Source organism: Cynocephalus volans, chromosome 4 (genome assembly GCF_027409185.1).
Source record: "Cynocephalus volans isolate mCynVol1 chromosome 4, mCynVol1.pri, whole genome shotgun sequence".
NCBI classification, from domain to species: domain Eukaryota; kingdom Metazoa; phylum Chordata; class Mammalia; order Dermoptera; family Cynocephalidae; genus Cynocephalus; species Cynocephalus volans.
The window spans coordinates 65,181,080-65,202,041 of record NC_084463.1 but is presented as its reverse complement, the minus strand read 5'-3'; the positions used below and the strand labels follow the sequence as shown (position 1 = coordinate 65,202,041).

At 39.2% G+C, this 20,962-nt stretch overlaps 1 protein-coding gene across 1 annotated transcript in view; it reads right to left on the bottom strand.

Moving 5' to 3' along the window:
• Positions 1–16,936: 16,936 nt before the first annotated feature.
• The window catches only part of LOC134376172 (tripartite motif-containing protein 77-like), a 32,782-nt gene continuing 28,756 nt past the window's right edge, over positions 16,937–20,962 (bottom strand). Inside the window, exons 4-7 of the mRNA XM_063094815.1 lie at positions 20,642–20,872; positions 19,896–19,918; positions 19,138–19,235; positions 16,937–17,430 (exon numbers count right to left, since the gene is read on the bottom strand). Of these exons, the coding sequence (XP_062950885.1) occupies positions 16,937–17,430; positions 19,138–19,235; positions 19,896–19,918; positions 20,642–20,872 (846 nt within the window). The remainder of the gene's footprint in view (positions 17,431–19,137; positions 19,236–19,895; positions 19,919–20,641; positions 20,873–20,962) is intronic.

Here is a 20,962-nt window from a genome sequence, read left to right as displayed (position 1 = left end):
GTTTTTTATTTCGCTGAATAACTTCTTCAGTTCAGCAAGTTCTGCTACATTTTTTTTCAGGACATTGATTTCCTTGTATATTTCCTCTTTCAGATCCTGTATACTTTTCCTCATTTCATCATGATGTCTAGCTGAGTTTTCTTGTATCTCATTCAGTTTCCTTAGAATTATCACTCGGAATTCCTTGTCAGTTATTTCAAGGGCTTCTTGTTCTATAGGATCTAGAGTATGAGATTTATTAACTTTTGGTGGTGTACTTTCTTGATTTTTTATATTTCTGGTGTCTTTTTTTTTGGTGTTTATTCATTGTTGCAGGGCGTTTCACAGTCCACCGGTTTGAGACTAATGACTAACTAGGATGTTGCTGTGGTTGCCAATTTGGTATGGCTCCCGCCGTGACTGCTCAGTTGGCCTCTAGTGTCTTCTGTGTGTGGTTGCCTCGGGTCTTGGGCTTCTCCGGGGATCCACCTTTCTGGTCAGCTTGGACTCTGCTGGGCTGGTGGATCACATACCACAGGGTGTGTGATCTCTGTTGAGCTTTCACTTCCTGTGCAGGACTTCTCCCCGTTCCGTGTGCTCTGGCCCAGGCTGTTAGATCGTGCAGTGGCGACCCCACCGGGTGTGTGGTTTCTGTCGAGTCTCCGCCTCCCTGGCCGCACGTCTCCCCCCTCTGTGCACACTGTGCTGGGCTGGGGTGTGTCTTCTGCACCCCTCGTCTATCAGCTGGGCCTTCAAGACCCTGCTCAGCACCGCCTCGCCCAGGAAGTCTACCAGGTTTCTGCTAGGCACAGACGACCCGTCTCTCTGGGTGCCTTTGTAGCACTGTGTAGATCTTTCTCGGGTCTTGTTCACCTTTGTATCCCCCCGGTATAAACCGAGTCTAGTGCCCGCCTGCAGCTTGCTCTCCGGCAGGTTCAAGCGGACCTGGGAACTCTCCTACCACACTATTCCCAACCAGAAATTCGTTAGGCTTTTTTCCAAACTGGTGGTCGCAGAGATGGTATCTGCCTCCCAGTAACAGGAAGTTTACCAGGGCGGAGTCCAGGGTGTGGTGGAGTGACAGTCGGCCCGCCCGTACTTCCTTGCCCTCCCAACACTGGTCGGGACGCCCCACACCCCCAGCCCCGCCAGAGAACCGTGGAGGGAGTGGGAGTGGAGGCCGGCCTGCTGGCTCCGGAAAGCCCCGCGCCAGGCCAAGCAAATGGGCTCAGTGATGGCCGAGCAGGGCGGAGCTGCCCGCACCTGGGAAAATGGAGGCAGCACCGGGCGGTGAGTGGCCTGGTGGTGCAGGCGGGAGCCGCGTGGGCATCCACCCGCCGAACAGAGCTGTGCCAGGGATCACTCACAATGCTGTGCCAGGTCGGGCGCTCGCTCTGTCTCTGGTTTGTTGCCTTCCGTGTTCTCGGCGCTGCCACCTCGGGCTGTTCAGTCGCTGCGCTGCTCGGGCACTCCCAGGAATCTTCTTTAATGCCGGCCTGAAACCTCGAATCCTGAATAGGGCAGCTGGCCGCCTTCAGTGCGGCCCCAGCCTCCGGGATCCTGGCTGCATCCATAGCAGCCCTGGCACCGTGTTCCCTGTTTCAAGACTCGCTTTTGCAGCTAAGAATCAGTTCTTTTCCTGCTCCACACTTCAAAGCTGTTGCCTGTAAATGAGGCAGTCTCTCCTGCCGGGGGCAAAGTGGCGTTGAGCCCCCACGACCGGCCAGCAGCAGCAGTCCTCCCTTAAGAGATGGCAAGAGGAAGGTCCACAAGTTTCCCGGCTGCCTGAGGCCCAGTGGCCACCTTTTCCACCTCAGCTACTCCGCGCCAGCCGCCGCAGCCGCCGCCATCTTGCGCTCTTTTTTCTGACTTAAATTTTAAAGAAACCAGAAAGTGGTTGGGCATGAAGAATAGTGACCCTGCTGACCACGCAGAAATACCAGAAATTAGAGAGGCATCCTTACTTATCCAGTGTAGAAATAAGAACCATTTTTTAAGCAAAATATTTTTTAAAGAATAATTTGTTTTGGGGTGTGTGTATGGCAGTTACGTCTTTTCACAATGTGAAGGGGTACAAGGTAAAGGACAACCAACAAGGTTTTCTACAGACCCTGAGAGCTCCTTTTGTGCCTCAGTTTTCTATTTATGTTATATGTAAAAGGAATCCTACTCTTATCTAGACAGAAGTATATTATTGAGACACAACCTGAATCAAATTTTATGCCTTTGTCTCTCCAGTGCAGAATAAATTCTTCCCATTTTTTCCTCAGAAAAGTGAACTAAGACATCCCACAAGTCTTCCAGAAAGAACTTACCTGCCTCACCTGCTTGAACTACCTTATAGACCCAGTCAACATAGGCTGTGGGCACAGCTTTTGTAGACCCTGTCTGTCTCTGCCTTTCCTGGGAGGAAGCTTAAATTTCTGCTCATTGCCCAATGAGCAGGGAATCATCACACAAGATAGCCTTTAAAATCCATATTCTTCTTAAGAATCTGGTAGCCACTGCCAGAAAAGCCAGTCTCTGGTAATTCCTGAGCTCTGAGGAACACATGTGTGGGACCCACAAGGAGACAAGATCTTCTGTGAAGGGGACAAGAACCTGCTCTGTGTGCTGTGCTCTCACTCTCAGGGGCACGAGGCTCACAGACACCGTTCTGTTGAAGGGGCTGCTGAGGAATACCGGGTAAGTGGTGCCTCTGAGGGTACTATGGAAGCTGGAGGATAGTAGACGTAAGTGATTATAAGGAAGAAGATGATCAAGATGATGATTAATCTGTTCTTTACTGAGTGTCACAAATTGTTGTAGGTAGCAATGATGAAGTTGTGAAGAAAATTCACATGTAGATCTGCCTATTTGGAACTTCCATTCCCCTGGAAGAATGATTAAGCTAGTGGTCATTATCATAATTTGATTATATGTTATAATTCTCAAGGCACTGTAAAGCACTCATTATCAGAAAGAGCTCCTGGCCACCAAAACTGAAGTTCAAAAGGCTTGTACATTGGATACATATTTACTAACACTGGAACTTAGCAGGATAAAATACGTTGGAATTAGCAGGGGGAAGTATCTGTATATGAAAATTCTGATGCAAGACACCACACTATCTGAAAATCAGCCATATTTATTTGTCAGTCTCCCTAAACAAATGGTTACATTATATTTTGTGGCTCTACAGCCTGAAATATCTTGAAAGTTATAGTTATTCAGGGTCAACAAGGAAACATTATGATCCTTCCACTTTCTGTAAAGTATTTGTATCTAGCAACATCCCTTGATTCTCTCTACCATTGAGTCTAAATCCTAAATTTATGTTTCTCTTAGGTTCATATTAATACCGTATGTCTTTTCACAGCAGAAGCTCTTAAAGCCAATGAGATTTTTTATGGGAAAAGATACAAGAAAACCAGAGAAATCTAAATGAGAGCTGTACGATCAGTGTATTGTAAGTATGACACTGAATTTCCCTCAAAATCAGCCTGAAACAGACATGCTGGAGACTTATCCATGCATCACTTGAGCTGAAACCATCATGGCTCGAATTTTAGGAAGACCTCTTCTAATAGCTTAGAGTACAATGCAACATTGCTGTTAAGTGAAAATGGTCAGTGTATGGAGTAGGGAGGTTTGATACTAAAGACTTATTTACTGACATAGAGATCAGAATATCACAGAAGAGTGCTTATGAATCAACCATAAGTTACAATGGTTCATCTGTAGTCTTTCAGAGCAATGAAAGGCTTTTCTCCAGGTGTTTCCAAAACTCATTAGATGAAAGTAGTTTGAAGGAAGAATGGGTTTGGCTCTTCATATACTTAAATAATAGAAATAAATGTAGGAAAGACAGGAATTAACATATGGTTTCTGGAGGACATGAATTTGCGTGTATAGAATATTGGTAGAAGACATGAGTCAGAGAGAAATAGGTAAGGGTTAAGTGGAGGAGAGTAAAGTCAGCCTAGGTATATTAGCTAGGAAACCCATCTTCCTGCAGAGCTATGTGTATGTACAGACAGAAATGACCAGGGCTGAGTTTAGGAAGCTACATCCTATTCTCCAAGAGGAAGAAAAACAACTTTTAAAGAGACTTATAAAGGAAGGCAAAAGGATTTTTACAGCAACTCAAGAAAAGCAAAGCTAAAACAGTTGAAAGAAGAAACACCTAAGGGAAATTTATAAAGAGCTGATGAAAAATTGCTATCAACCAGATGTGGAGCTGCTCCAGGTAAGAACTGGGGACATACCTGATATTTTATCTTGTGGAGGGGAACAGCCTGTATGTAGGTTTTTATAGTCATATTTAGTTACGTAGCCCCTATGATAATATGGAAAATACATAAAAGCTTGTATAATGATAAACGCGATTCAACCCTGTCATATATTACTTATATAATGAGGAAGAGGAAACTCCAAAACAGGGCTCTTTGATCATAGAAACATTATTACACACAATGTTGGTTGTGTAGTGAGTCATACTAATGAATATTAAATTAAGGTATTCGAGTTTCAAGTGCAGTTAATTATGGTGACAGACCTATTAATTTTATATTTTAAAGTATTTTCCTTAAATGTTTCTCAGTAATTTGATTTGTATTTTGCACTGTAATTGATATAATCAGAAAATATACCTGACTAAACATAAAATAACTAAATGCAGAACACAGTTTATGAACAACAACAACAAAGCAAGTTGTCAGTTCAGGGAATATATAGAACTCTGTAGTAGACCTAAACCCAGAGGCTTAACTTAGCAGAAAGAGGAAGACAAGGGCTCAGATAGGGAACCAGATGTGAAAGGCAGAAAATTCTTAGTGGGGAATAACTTTTCAGAAGATATATTTAGATTTTCTTCTTAAACATAAATTTCCGTGCTTAACTGAAATATCATAATATCCCTAATAAATTGTTTATTTAGGTCTAAGATGTAATTTATTTATTTATTTTGCCTGAGAAGTAGCAGTGGGGGTGAGTTATATAGTTATGGAGTTGGCACAAAGCATAAGTCCCAGATTTTCAGGTGTCATGAAAAGTAACTCTCCAGAAGTAAGCTTTATAATCTCTTAACTTTTAGGAAGCTTTTTCCATTGTGGTTAAGTATTTGTTTCTTCTGCAGTTTTATTGGTAGCTCTTGAATCTCATATTTTTCTAGCCAAAACTATCCCTCTAATCTTTGTCTGATTTTTTTCCCAGTAAGACTCTATATAGATCCCCTCATCTCACAGGAATTTAAAAACTGATTTTGACTAGCATATTCTATTTTTTCCACAATGGAGATTGTTTTCAATAATAAAGTAACCAATCACAACATCAGGCTATTTAACAATGTGAGAAATTTGAGTTGTAGACAAGACTGTCAAGATGCATCTTTGAATTCTGTCAGGTATAACTATTTTACTGCACAGGAGCCCAGAGTTTCACCTCTGGAAAACATTAATGGGAGCTGAATGTGAGTGATTCTTGGGACTGGGCTCTAGGAGTCTGTAAGAATTCCAGGATAAGGAAGAATGGCCCAGTGACTGAATCCGATGACATATTTCTTCTGTTATGTGTGAGGGAGGATAATCATTGTGGCCTCCTGATCACTTTCTCAATGCTTTCTCAGTACACTACCTCTGGGCAGGGTTGGTTTGTTCCTTGATTTTGAAAGTGGAAGTGTGAGTTTTGTGAATTTTGCCAAGAGTTCCCTGATGTGGAGGTACCCCACTGGCTCCTTCAAGTTCCCTGTGAGGCTTTCTTTCATACTGGCCACACATGATCAGGGATAAGTCAGGAACCTGATGTGTGCTTGAGAACTCCATATCTGAGGGAGTCTTTCTCAGTTGAAGCAAATCAATAATACTTGACTGTCTTTTAACTTTTTTCTACTTTAATGTAACCTCATTTTATTGTTGTTAAATATAAAGATAGTGTGAAATATAGAATTTTGTCTATTTCCTTTAAATTAAGATAATGTCTTGTGTAGATTATATATGCTGTGCTTGTTCACCTGCTGTGTGAGCTTGCTGGAGTTCAGAAAATACTTCTGTGTGTGATTCCAGTTTAATGGTCTAATGCAGAAATATAGTTTGCACATCATGGACCGACCTGGTTTTCTACAATGCCTATGTCAGTCTGAGATTTTCTCCTCCTTGTTGATCTAGTAAATCTTACATATTTATTTACCCTTAGAGAGAAAAAAAAATCAGTTTTATAGTCATATCTCCACTGAACCTCTGAATAGGCCTTTCCTTATATAAACTCAGAATAGCTGATTCTTATTTTTTTTAAATAACAGTATAAATTACAATAGATAAAAGAAGTGTCTTAGATTCAGGCTATATTCCCAGCAGGTAACACAATGTCTAGGGCACTTATGTAATGGCACTTAAATTCTGTAATCGGCACTTAAATTATGTAATGGGCACTTAAAAATTTGGTGAGTGAATAAATAAACAAGTGAGATAATTACCTCATTTTCAGTAATGTTGGTTTACAGGGTATATTCCATAATATTTGCTGAACTGCATAATTGTATTTCTGAAAGAAAGTTATTTTTGAAACACTATGGTTCCAAAAGTTTCCAACTAGTAATAGGGAATAGCAATAAAATGAAATGCTATTAAACATTAAGAAGACTTCTAATGTAAGTAAACCAATTTCACAAGAAATGCTAAGGACAGTATGGAATAAATAGATGAGTAAAGCTAGTAGTCCTCAAAGTTGTGTTCCAACGCCACAACATCAGTATCACCTGGAACTTGTTAAAAGTGCAAATCTCTGGGTCACACACAAGTCCTGATGAATCAAGGATTATGTGCATGGGGCCTGCAATCTGTGGTTTAACAAATCTTTCAACCGAGTCTGATCAATATTAAAATTTGAGAAGCGCTGAATTAAGGTGATTTACAAATGCAAGGGCTCATTACATTTCCTACACATGAGAACCAAAGTATCACTAGACACTATTTGGTTTAATAGACTTGATTAAGTATTTCTTAATGAAAAAAGTAAATGGGAGAGATTAAGATTTTAAACAGAATGTTGGGGATTCAGAAAATAAATAAAAAATTTTGGATAACAGATTATTTTCATAGAACATACCCGCAAAATAAGCAAGCAAGCAAACAAACAAAAACTACTGCATTTCAGTTGATTAGAATGCGGTGCTATAACACCAAAGTCAAGGGTTCAGATGTCCCTGTCAGCCAGCCGCCAAAAAATAAATAAATAAACTACTGCATAATCATTTAAAAAAAAAAAAGAACATACCCATGGTCTTTAATTTTTGAGTCATTCACTTATTACCACTGAAGAAAAACCTTCAGTTTCAAAAATACAGGAAACAGGCAATAGCCTAAATGTAATGCAGATGAATGTCAAAAATTAATGTGTTTAACTTACCTTCTTGAATATTAATCAGAAAAGACATTGCAATAAGATATGCAGCTTTGTTATTTTCAGATGGTTTAAATCTCTGGGAGTAGCACTGTATGATGAGAAGATTCCAAGGGGCTTCTATATGCATATAAATATTAGATATGTATGTCAGCAATATTAAGCTGGTGTTCCTTTATGGGTTTAAATATTAAATATGTATTCTGAGATATTGGTGGCAGATGTTATGAACTCAGGATATCGTAAAAATTAAGCCATGGTGTAAGGGCCATTGGAGTGTGCTAACGGTGCAAAGAAAGAGAAAAAAGAGACTCCAGAAACCAAAAAGCAAGACTCAGACTCACCTGATGCATGGATGTTGATTATCACTAAGCAGGCAGGCATTGAAAGGAATGTCAAAAGGACAGAATTCCCATTAAGTATGCCTTGATATTTACCTGATATCATCCAGAGTAATCAATTTCAGATGCATTGAGAGCTCAGTGTAAAACGTAAATTTATTATTTTTTAAAATGTAAATATTAGAATATTCTTTTGGACCTATGTTAGAAAGTGATTTCTTAATAAAAAAACAAAAAGCACAAATTAAAGAAAATAACGGTATATTTGACTAGGAAAAAAAATAAAGATTTTATTATCAAAAGATAGCATAAAGGAAGATAAATGCTGGGATTAATACTGTAGTACATAAAACTAACAAAGTACAGGTGTCCAGAATATATGAAGATTGTCTGCAAATTATAAGATAAATATATGCAGTCTTCTCTCTCAACTACAGAAGGCCAGAGCAATTAATTCATGGGAAAAAAAGTCTAAAATCATGTAAAAGATGATCAAATTCACTAGTGATCAGGAAAAAAAAAATGATGAAATAAAAAGTCACTACCTTCAGATGAAGATTTAAAAAATGTCAGCTTTGGTGGTGACATGGAGGAAGTCAAAATATCCCATGATGTGGGGTGAAAATCAGTATAACTCTCTCGGAAACCAATCTCCAGTAAAGCTCAAGTTGTACACAATTAGACTCCTGAATGAACAGTTTAGGGAGAACTGCTGTGGATGTCAACTTTAAATTGGTCATAACAACAAAATACACAATCGCACAGTCACCAAAGAAATAACAACAACAATAACCACAAAAACCTGGGATCCATGGAAAATCCATCGATTGTGAATGGATAAATAAAGCACACTGTCATTAAGAAGTACAAGGTGTAGTAACCCTGAAACAATAAAATTTCTTAAAGAAAATACGGGAGAAACACTTCAGGAAGTAGGACTGGACACAGACTTCATGAATACGACCCCAAAAACACAGGCAACCAAAGGAAAAATGAAACAAGTGGGATTATATCAAACTAAAAAGCTTCTGCACAGCAAAAGAAACAATTAACAGTGTCAAGAGACAACCAACAGAGTGGGAGAAAATATTTACAAAATATACATCTGACAAAGGATTAATAACCAGAATATACAAGGAACTCAAAGAACTTTACAACAAAAAAACAAGTAACCCAATTAAAAAATGGGCAAAGGAGCTAAATAGGCATTTCTCAAAGGAAGAGATACAAATGGCCAACAAACACATGAAAAAATGCTCAATATCACTCAGCATTCAGGAAATGCAAATCAAAACTACACTGAGATATCATCTCACCCCAGTTAGGATGGCTAAAATCCAAAAGACCCTGAACGATAAATGCTGGCAAGGTTGCGGAGAAAAAGGAACTCTCATACACTGTTGGTGGGACTGCAAAATGGTGCAGCCTCTATGGAAAATGGTACGGAGGTTCCTCAAACAATTGCAGATAGATCGAACATATGACCCAGCTATCCCACTGCTGGAAATATACCCAGAGGAATGGAAATCATCAAGTTGAAGGGATACCTGTAGTCCAGTGTTTATTGCAGCTCTATATACAATAGCCAAGAGCTGGAACCAGCCCAAATGTCCATCATGGGATGAGTGGGTACAGAAAATGTGATTTATCTACACAATGGAATACTACTCTGCTATAAAAAAGAATGAAATACTGGCATTTGCAACGACATGGATGGACCTAGAGAGAATTATATTAAGTGAAACGAGTCAGGCACAGAAAGAGAAATATCACATGTTCTCACTTATTTGTGGGAACTAAAAATAAACAAATAAATACACAAAAAAAGCAGGGTGGGGGGGGAGACACAACACTTACAATTCCTTGAAGTTGATACGACAAGCGGACAGAAAGGACATTGTTGGGAGGGAGGGGGGGAGAAAAAGGAGAGGGGGAGGTTTCGGTAATGGGCCACAATAATCAACCACATTGTATATGGACAAAATAAAATTAAATTAAAAAAAAAAACAAAAGTATATGGTGTAGTAAAAACTAATAAATTACAGCCACATGCCACAAATTGGATAAATCTGAGAAAACAACCCTTGAGGTAAGGAAAGAAAATCACGGGAGAATATACAAAGTACAATATTTCTATAAATTTCAAAACATACAAAACTGAAAAACTGTACAATAAATTATTGGGGGTTAATCGATAAAGGTAAGAAAATGTGTGACACAAAGGAAACTGGCAGACCGTTGCTGCTCTGAGCAGGACAGTGGAAACAGGAAAGGACACACACTGGACCTGAGAGTTAAGGGCACAGCAGTCAAAACCACACAGTCTACACAATTACTGAAAATCAACGTTGTATCCCACATGTATATATAATAAAAAATTTAAAAATAAAGGGTAAAAATAAATAAATGAAATGGAATGAAGTGAAAAAAAAGAGGGGAGGGGTGAGAACAGGTGCTTCACAGCTCTATTCTTCCTCACCAAAAATTCAAGAAAATGCCATGAGGAGACTGGAAGAAGTGGCTTCCACCTCCCCATTTACAATTACCTATTTTTTAAAAATTTTCTCCTGGGCCGGCCCCATGGCTCACTTGGGAGAGTGCGGCGCTGGGAGCGCCGAGGCCGCGGGTTCGGATCCTATATGGGGATGGCCGGTGCGCTCACTGGCTGAGCGTGGTGCGGACCACACTGTTCCGAGGGTTGCAATCCCCTTACTGGTCAGAAAAAAAAAAAAAAAATTTCTCCTGTACTGGCTTCAGCAGCTGTGACTACAGTATCTTCTCCAGGACACACACCTGACCATGGATCAGAACTTTCCTTAGCCCCAGCCACCCACTGTAGCCTAGCATTGTGTTGGGCTCTGGGACAAAGGTTTCTCTGCCCATCAAAAGGGTAAGGAATGTCTGGCAGTGACATCAGAGAGGTAAGTTGGCTGGCACCAGGACAGTTTGAAGGCTGTAGGTTTTATTTGCCTTCAAAGGGACAGTGTCTGGGGGTGTCAGGCTTCAAGCACTTTTGGTGCAGCAGGGAGAAAGCACAGTGATTGCAAGGTCCTTCTGGCATGTGCAGCACTCAGAAATCACCAGGGATGGGCATTGCTCAAAGGAATTGGGAAACCTTTTGTCCAATGCCACTGGACAGTACCTGGCAGTCTTGGTTGGAGGATCCTAAAGCACCTTCAGCAGGGAGAGAAACCCAGTGCCAGGGGTCATCAGCCCCTGAGGGAAACAGTGTGATCCTGAGAGTCCCCAGGCATCATGATGGACCACAGCAATGGTAATCCTGGAACTCCCTCCTTTTCTGCCTTGGTTCTACACTTTCTGATGACCACAAGGGCTTCTCTTTCACCTGGTTTTTCCTGTCATGGGGGTGTGATGGAGTTAGGGGGCACTCATCTTACATCTACCCTTTAGTGGGGCCCACTCCTTACAGAACTACAAGGGCCTACAGCCTAGTTTCCAGAACTCTGATAGGAGCCCCAACCCTATCACCACCAAAGCCTGGTTTACATAATTTATTCAGCCAAAAAAGAAAAAATCTAGTAAAGTCCAACGTTGGTAAATTTAGCAGCTGAAATGAAATGGATCAATTCACTGAAAGACACACACTACCAAAGCTCACTGAAGATAAAAGTAGGTAAAATGAATAGGTGATCTATGTTAAGGAAATTGAGTCCATAGTTTAACAGACTCCCCAACAGACATGTCTTGAACAAAGACTAACAGGGATAGGATTTGCTCTCTCATCTTGAACATGTAAAAACACTAGAAATATAAAACAGTAATGTTCAGACACTGGACAATAGGCGTCACAGGAGACTAAACACTGAGAGAGAAAAAACAAGTAATGGAAGCCCAGGGATAGCTTCAGTGTACTGCCTGGAGATTTACAGACTTTAGCAAAGAGAGGAGGAAATCAGGTAGGGCCCATAGGTCTTCCTGAGATGAGGAGACAGCATTGGAAGTTTGGGAAGGTCAAGGTGGCTGGAGATCTCAAGACTGAGTACTGGTTGCGGGTAGAGTTGCAGAGAGAGATTTCCACAGCTGGAGTCTGCAGATGAACTGCAGATCAGTCAATGAATGTGAGAATACCCAAGATCAAGGAAAGAATCACCTCAGAGGAACAGAGAGAACGATACCTGCAGACCACACAGGGCTAGGAATAATTGATGTTCCCTTCATCCAGAGTGAAAAATCCTCATACTGCAGGAGACATCTGGTAGAGTACTATAAGGGTATTGCCTTAATGGTGGGGAAAATTCAACAAGATTGAAGTCTTCTTTGGTCCCTCTTTATGCAGCTTAAAAGCAAGCCTTGAAAGTCAGGGATTGCTCAGACTTAATCCCCACATCCCAAACTGAGGTGCAGTCAGTGGGACTGTGGCTGCTCTCAGATAAAAGAAACAAGAGAAAAAAAAAATTCTCACTCATACACTTTGCAAAACAGGGGCATCATTCCTGGTACCTCTGGCCACAAAGGATGCTTCCTAGGGGCAAATTTGCCCAGGCCACTCCTGCCACTTCATTTGTGCCCAGGCCACTCCTGCCATTTTACTCTTGCCATACAGTGCAGCTTCTTGTCTGGGGTTGGTCTTGGGGAAGAGCTGGGGAGGGGAGTGGGAAAAGGGAGGGGTGAGAGGAAAAAAAGAAAAAGAAAAAAAAAAAGGGATTTGCTACTACACTTTTCCATTTGCAGGGTCTTTTCCCGGTCTGTTGGCTAAAGAGTGGGAATTTCATTTGGAACTTTTGCTCTGCACTCCTGCTGTACAGTTCAGAAAACTGGGCCTTCATTCAATCTTGTCAATGCCGAGAGAGAAGAGAAAAAAATTGCACAAATCTAATTTCCATTATGGGTAGCTATTTGCCTTAACTTTCTTCTTCACTTCACCTTCTTTTGATAACTTTTCAGAGTACTCATATAGTTATTTTTGGTGGTCTATTCAGATTTTTAATAGTAATGAGTAGGATAGACTGGAGGACTTATTTCATTCTGGTCAATGCCAGAAGTCAGTACAAAAATTTTAAGTATGCAACAATCTTTGGAACACTCCATAAAATGAGGGGGAAATGCAGACTGCTTTAAATAATTCCTAAGCTGCTACAGGCATACCTTGTTTTATTGCACTTTGCTTTACTGTACTTCACAGAGAGTGATTTTTACAAGTTTAAGGTTTGTGGTGACCCTGCATCAAGCAAGTCTATTGGTGTCATTTTTCTAATAGCATGTGCTTACTTAGTGTCTCTGTGTCACATTTTGGTAATTCTTGCAATATTTCAAACTTTTTCATTATTACCTATTATGGTGATCTGTGATCTTTGATGTTACTATTTTAATTGTTCTGAGGTGTCACAAACCATGCCCAGATAAGACAGTGAACTTAAGTGATAAATACTGTGTGTGTTCTAACTGCTCCACTGATTGACCATTCCTCCATCTCTCTTCCTCTCTTTGGGCCTCCCCTAAACACAACAATATTGAAATTAGGCCAATTAGTAACCACAATGGCCTCTAAGTGTTCAAGTGAAAGGGAGAGTCTCACATTTATCACTTTAAATCAAAAGCTGGAAATAGTTAAGCTTAGTGAAGAAGACATGTCAAAAGCTGAGATAGGCCATGTGTTAGGCTCCTGCGCCAAATAGGGAGCCAACTTGTGAATGCAAAGGTTCTAGAAGAAAACTAAAAGTGATACTCCACTGAACACATGAATAAAAAAAAAAAAAAAAAGCTAATCAGCCTTACTGCTGATATACAGAAAGTCTTAGTAGTCTGTACAGATCAAATCAGCCACAACATTCCCTTGAGCCAAAGCTAGTCCAGAGCAAATGCCCTAAATTTTATGAAGGCTGCAGAAGAAAAGTTGGAAGCTAGCAGAGGTTAGTTTAAGGAAAAAAGCCATCTCTAGTAACATAAAACTACAAGGTGAAGCAGCACGTTGCTAATGTAAAAACTGCAGCAAGTTATCCAGAAGACCTAGCTAGGATCGTTGATGAAGGTGGCTAAACTGAACAACAGATTTTCAATGTAAATAAAACAGCATCGTCTTGGAAGATGTCATCAAGGACTTTAACAGCTAGAGAGGAGAAGTCAATGCCTGGCTTCAAAGGACAGGCTGAGTCTCTTGCTAGGTGCAAATGCAACTAGTGACTAAGTTAAAACCAATGTTCATTTACTATTCCGAAAATCCTAGGATCCCTAAAAATTAAGCTAAATCTATTCTGCCTGTGCGTTATAAATGAAAGAACAAAGCCTGGATTACAGCACTTCTGTTTTCAGAATGGTTTACTGAATGTTTTAAGCCCACTGTTGTGACGTACTGCTCAGAAAAAAAAAGATTCCTTTCAAAATACTACTGCTCATTGGCAATGCACCTTGTCACACAAGAGCTCTGATGGAGATGCACAAGATTTTTTTCATGCTTGCTAACACAAGAAATATATTTTGTGAGGCTGTAACTGCCATAGATAGTCACCTGATGGATCTGGGCAAAGTAAATTGAAAACCTTTTGGAAAGGATTCAACATTGCAGTCGCTATTAAGAACATTCCTGATTGATGAGAGGATGTCAAAAGGTCAACATTAACAGGAATTTAGAAGAAGTTGATTTCAACTTTCATGGATAACTTCAAGGTTTTCAGACTTCAGTGGAGGGAAGTAACTACAAATGTGGTGGACATAGCAAGAGAGGTACAAGTGGAGCCTGAAGATGTGACTGAATTACTGCAATCTCATCATAAAACTAATAAATGAGGAGTTGCTTCTTATGGAAGTGCAAAGAAAGTTTCTTGAGATGGAATTTACTCTTAATGAAAATGATATAAATACTGTTAAAATAACACAGGATTTAGAATATTACAGAAACCGAGGTAACAAAACAGCTGCAGGATTTGAGAGAAATGACTTTAATTTTGAAAGAAGTTCTACTGTGGGTAAAATACTATCAGACAGCATCACATGCCACAGAGAAATCTTTTGTAAAAGGAAAAGCCAATTGATGTGGCAAACATCACTGCTGTCTTATTTTAAGAAATTGCCACAGACACCCCAACCTTCAGTAACCACCACTGTCATCAGTCAGCAGCCATCAACATCAAGGCAAGACCCTCCACCAACAAGAAGAAGACTCTCTGAAGATTCAGATAGCGTTTTTTAGCAATAAAACATTTTTAATTAAGTTATGCACACTTTTGAAACATAATGGTATTACACACCTAATAGAGTACAGTATAGTGTAAACATTTACGTGCACTGGAAAATCAAAAAATTCATGCAACTTGCTTTATTGTGCTATTCACTTTATTGGATTCATTTGGAAACAAACCGATACATGTCTGAGGTGTGCCTGTATCTGAAAATCTAGATCTAGCTTCTTTTCTGTTAAACCTTCACAGAAGTGAATTTAATCACCAGACTATTCCCTACTTAATATTCAGTTTGAGGTAAAGCAAAAAGGAAGGCAGAAGTATGGAAGGAGAAAGAGAAGGTGAAGGAAGATGGAAGGGATGTCGGAGGAGGAGAGAGAGAGAGACGGAGACAGAAAGAGAAAGGTGGAAGTATTTTAATGTCTGATTACTTTGTAAACTTTTTATATCTGGGTCTAGAACATTTGCAGAAATGAAATTTGACTACTGGCTGTTGGATAATTTTCTGAGTTTAAGAAGTCATGTTTATTGCTCATTCTGGGAAGTGTATTTTCCAGATATCTTGACTACATGTATTTTTTCTTAAAAATAGTGAAGTACATAGTGCTCAGATCTTATCATTTGAACCATTATAACTGATAAAATTTGAATATATTCCTGTAATACTTTGTTCATCACTGAGAAATCCATATAGCAACACTGAGGAACCAAATTGTATACATTCTTTTGTAAGTTATAAAGCATTTCTGAATCCATAAATCTGACAAACATAATTCACTTTTTCTTAAATATTTCTCAGCACTTTCTGTCCCACTCATTGTAGCTACAATCTTGGATCTTTGTGTTGAATTTATAGCTTTTGGTTTTAATAATTTTCTTACACATTTATTTATTTATTTATTTATTTATTCAAATATTTCTTGAATGTCTCTCATATCCTTAGCCTGGCATTTCATTCCTGGAATATGGCTGTGAGCATAACTGACATGGGCCTTCCCTTCTCGTATTTTGCAAAGCAGAAAAGAAAACCCAAATTCTGCTAAGAGTTTTACAAGGAAAGATATAAGCTGTTCTTGAGGTCATCTTACAGTGAGACCTTGTCAGGTTCAGAAAGCTAAGAACTGATGGAGGAATAGGATTTAGCCAGGTAAATAGAGGGAGAAGAGAATTCTAGGCTGACACTGGGTTTTCATGAAGGCTGTCTGGAAGGCAAATCATCTACCCTTTGCATTGACCTATTTAGCTGGGTTTTCACACACATGTACTCTTTTACCTCTAGCTTGTAGAATGTACTAAAAAGCATATGTACTTCACAGGGCCTGGCTTTCCAAAGTCTTGCAGTTTCAAATATTGACCTTGCAAGGACAGGAAATTTTCCTCAGGCTATAAGTCTCCAGTGTAAGATAAAGAATTGTGGCACAGCAAGTTGCTGGCTCAAAGACAGACTAGTTACTGATTGTTATGTAAAGATACTGAGAAACTGCTAGAGGGAGAAGGAATGTTTGTTAAGATCAAAGCTTTTGTTGATAGCCTTACTGGAATGTCATCTGGCTTGTTTCACTGAAAGTTACCAGCCTATATTTTTAAACTATAACCCCACCTTTGTTCTCTTCCTGCAACTTCCTGGACTGGAAAATAAATGCAAGAAGAGAACCCCAATTTGGCATTAATTTCCCAAGGAAGGGATGGCTCTCACTTGAGGGATCTGTTGGGAGATTAACCACTTCGGGGCCTCTCACTGCTCAGAAGAGATAGGCTTTGAGTAATCTTTTGCATCTCCATTACCCAGGGGAAGTGGGGCGACAAACCATGGGGGGCGAAGCAACACAAAGCAACACTAGCTAACTCAGATAGTTAAAAGAGCACACATCCTTCACAATGTAATAAAAGATATTGCTTTTATTTAAATAAAATAGAAAAGACGAATGCACATACTTAACATGATCAACACTTTAAAAAATGGTAAAATTATTATATCTCCTGAAGGTAAAATGAAGTTAATGAAGTATAACTGATTTCCCCATTAAAGAAGTCACCAGGATAGGAAAATCCTTCACTATTAGAATTCCCATCACCTTGGTCAGGTGTGTGACCTGACCCTGATCATTTGGGTCCATAACAAATGAAAGGTCTGAGAGGGAAACAGAAGAAACATGAGAGAAAACTACAAATGAGGGAACTTTTGGCAACATTAATAAAGCTTACTGTACCACATTCATAATCCAGAAACACCCCTAAGAAGCCCTGAGGCCTTTGAATATAGTGTGGTAATAATGGGGAAGTAGAGAAGAGATTGAAATGGTCATCCACCTTGACACAAAGAAGTAGAAAGATGCCCTCAGAGTCTAGTCGCATGTCATTCCTCCTTGTCCAGGATTCTCTGCAAAGTCCTACAACACAATTACAAGAGTTTCCCACATCTACCTCCCAGTAATGTTTGCCAGAGGTGAAGGTCTGAGCTCCCCATGAAGGAGCATACTCTGAACTTGCCGGGTTATGAGGCATGTTTGGATAGTCAGGGCTGCCTTGCAAACGTCTCAGGTCTTCAAAGAGAGGCACATGATAACTGCCTATCTTGTGATCCAAGGTAATATATACTGCAGTAAAAACAAAACAATGAATTCAGAAAAACAGAATTTAAAAGTTCAGAGGGTGGTCTGGCAAATGTTTGACAAGCAAATCCCTGAAAGCAAACATACAAACAAACAAGCACAACTAGTTTGTTTGTTTGCTGGAAATGTTCCTATCTCACTATGGTGAACTTCAAGCTATCAACCATTTAATAATCATTCACAAAACTCCAAAACATTTAACAATTAGTTTTCATGAGTCAGTATTATCTGGCTCCAGCATAGCACTTTATCACAAGTGGGATACAGAGTGTGTCACGGGTAATACTGAGACACTTTAGCAAGGGCTTCTTGTTCACTTGCAGAGTAAACAAATCTCTAATCATACAACCAGATAAAACAAACCTTGAAGAATACATAAAGCAGTAGAAGGTCAAGGTATGACTTTATTTTTACTAGCCCATTGATAATTTGGGAACTTGCTCATAAGACACCAAGTAAATAGCAAAATGACTTTTAATTTACTTACGCCTTCCCACTAATAAACTGTCACAAAGTAAAATAAATGCGACAAAAATAAACATATTATATTTAATCTATGATATTATTATTATTATTAGTCCTAGGTAGTGACGATTTTTGCCTAAGGTGTGAGAACTTCACAAACTTAAGCAAGCAAAGGTGAAATGAACTGAAAATCTGTATGTGCCATTTTTAGAAGTGGTTTCCCTCTCATCATTTCTGACTTTGGCACCATTAAATCAGAGTTCTCCTGATCCCTTCCCATGGCTGCTTCTCTTCTGTCGAATAGACACACCATTCATTTTCATCTGTCTTATGCAGCCCTAATCTGCTTTGTGGTTGTACCTTTTGTTTACAAACATATTTTAATGCTTTTGTCAATCTTGTTTTTCAAATACATTCTTTGAAAATTCAATCTTAGGTAAACATTTAAATAACATTAAGATGTTTCTAAGAAAAGAAACATCTCAATATAACCTTAGTTGAAATGACCTGAATAAATATGCAGTTTACATGCTACATTGAAAAATTAATATGTATCATAACATCCTTCCATGTCTTTTCCTAAGTGAGGTATATATATATAATTACTCACTGTAAGTAATCACATAACAAACAGCCTGCCACATTGTTTTGTTTGTTTATTTTTACCAGGCTTCAGTTAGCTTTCTCTGACAGTAAAGTGGCAGTTGTACAGTTAGTTATAAAGGTTTACATATTAACCTGCTTCCCTGTTCTCTTCAAAGACTAATAGAGGAAATTGACCCTAACATGAAATTTCAGCAAGACTTTGTGTATATATAAAAAAATTCAATGTCATTTTTAATGTACTTTGCCTTTTTCTAATTCTCACTGTAGGTTAAAAAAGAAATACAATAAAATCAAAAAAAGGAAAGAAAAATAAAAATTACATAATCTTTCATATCAAAATAATAATTAGTCAAATAGAATGCACAATTTCAATTTGTTGAACTGGCTTGTAAATTTAATGGTTTTTTTGAAAACCATTTCAAGCCATGAATACATAAAAACGTATATGATATCTTTTCTACTCTTGTGTTCCATAATGATTGTGCAATTTAGGATTAATTAAATTGAACCACTCAAAAACTAAAAAATAAAAAAAGAATAGAGAAATGATGAGAGGCCACCCTAGTGCATCTACTCATGTAGAATATACTACAACTGCCACACCAGAACACTGCCTCTTACCTCTGAAGAAGTTAAGCCTTTCTGACATCCCTGTGATGGACCATGCACTGAGCTGTGGGTTCACAGGCTGAGGCATGTACAGCTGCACTAACTCACTCCTGCAAAGAAGAAGACCCACTTACCACCAGGCCCACAGGTATCATTAGCAACCCGTCGACATGCTCCATCAGAATCCTCACAACTAGGTTTAAAGGATGTGAACTAACTCAATTTGAGAAATACTGCAATTATCACCGTATTTTACAAGCTGCTTCTCTGCTCTTAACACTCAATCTGAGTAGAATGTCATCTTAGTCATAATCGTATCAGTTTCCACTCTTCCAGTTTCCCTAGTGAGCCATGCAGCAATTTTCACTAAATCCCAAAAATTCAATAGATGCCAGATTTTTAGAACATGTCACCTGCTGCATTTGAAGCCTCAGCTCTATAGCATGTTCCTTCATGGTGATGCTCCCGTTCTTCTAATCTCACCATTCTTCTACGTGCTGCCTCTGTGAGATTTTTGCCTTTTCCAATTAGGATTTGGAAGGAAAAAGTTGTCTTACTGCTACTTTTATATTAAGCCTTGCAAATGAAACTGCTCCCCATCCTTCACTTTTATCTGAGGTGAGTCAGTATAAAGCCTAGATGACTTTTAGAGAAGGAAGGAATAAATAAGACAGAAATAAGTTTCTCACTAAAATGTGTGGGTCTGTCTCAGCAGGAACAGCCTGATCACTGTTGTAATTACCATGATTTGGATAGAGGGGCAAACTTACCTTTTTATTATGTCTCCCAAATCCTATAGAGAGAGAGAGAGAGGGGAAGGCTTAGTTTAAAGCAGAAGATGGCTCTCCTGTCCACAGTAGTCTGAGGATATCACTCTGGACTGAAAAACTCAATATTTCTGCTTTCCTTCTTTAGGTAAAGTCATTTGTCATTTTCTTAATCCTTATAACAATGAAACTCAGTCTCACATCTGTATAGAGTTGATAAAATGTAAAGTCCGAAGTTGTTCTTAGGTTAAAAAATGGAAGCGTAAAGAAGATGCTCTACTATGTGGTAATCTACAGCAAGATTGACAGAAGTCTTTCCAAAGTCCTTGTAAAGGTATGTGGGCCCCAAAATTAGAACTTGAAAACTGAAAGAGTACATAAATTATATAAATCCCACATTTTCACATATTGACAAGTCCAGGTCCAAAATTATGTATTCACAATCTGCTGCATTGCAGTTGATAAGAAACTGTAAATATAGCAGGAAAAGTTTAGAAAGGATTTTCTGGGATCTGCTACTGGAATCTTTCCACATATTTTTCCTTCTGCAGTATAAGGCAAGAGTGAGACTGGGTCTACAGGTTACACTGGAGGAGTAAAACCTGCTATTACAAAGTCAGGAGAGGCAGAATCTGGACTGTAGAACCAGAAAAATAACAGAGATCAAATAGGATGCAGACTCCAGCAGATATAAATGACTCTTATGCAGGCTGGTGTTCAGTACCCTGACTTCTTTCCTCAGTCCTTACCTGGAGCAGGGCCACATCAGCTTTATGGCACATTTTCTTCAGCTCCTCATACATTTCTTTCAGGAGTATCCCCCTCTTAGCCATTCTTGCTTCACTTCTCTTGAGGTGCTGAAAAATTATCTTGCCTTCCTTTGCCAGGGTCTCTAAATGTTTTTGCTTTTCTTCATGGAGGTATTGATACACCTTAGGATATTCAGCCCTGATCATGACCATCCGCAGATTTACAAAACCCTGCAGTGACATTGGGTTAATTAGATCATGTGTCCAGATGGTTTCATTCTTTCCTTATCACCTGTTCTTTGTCTCCTGTTTTGTACTGTT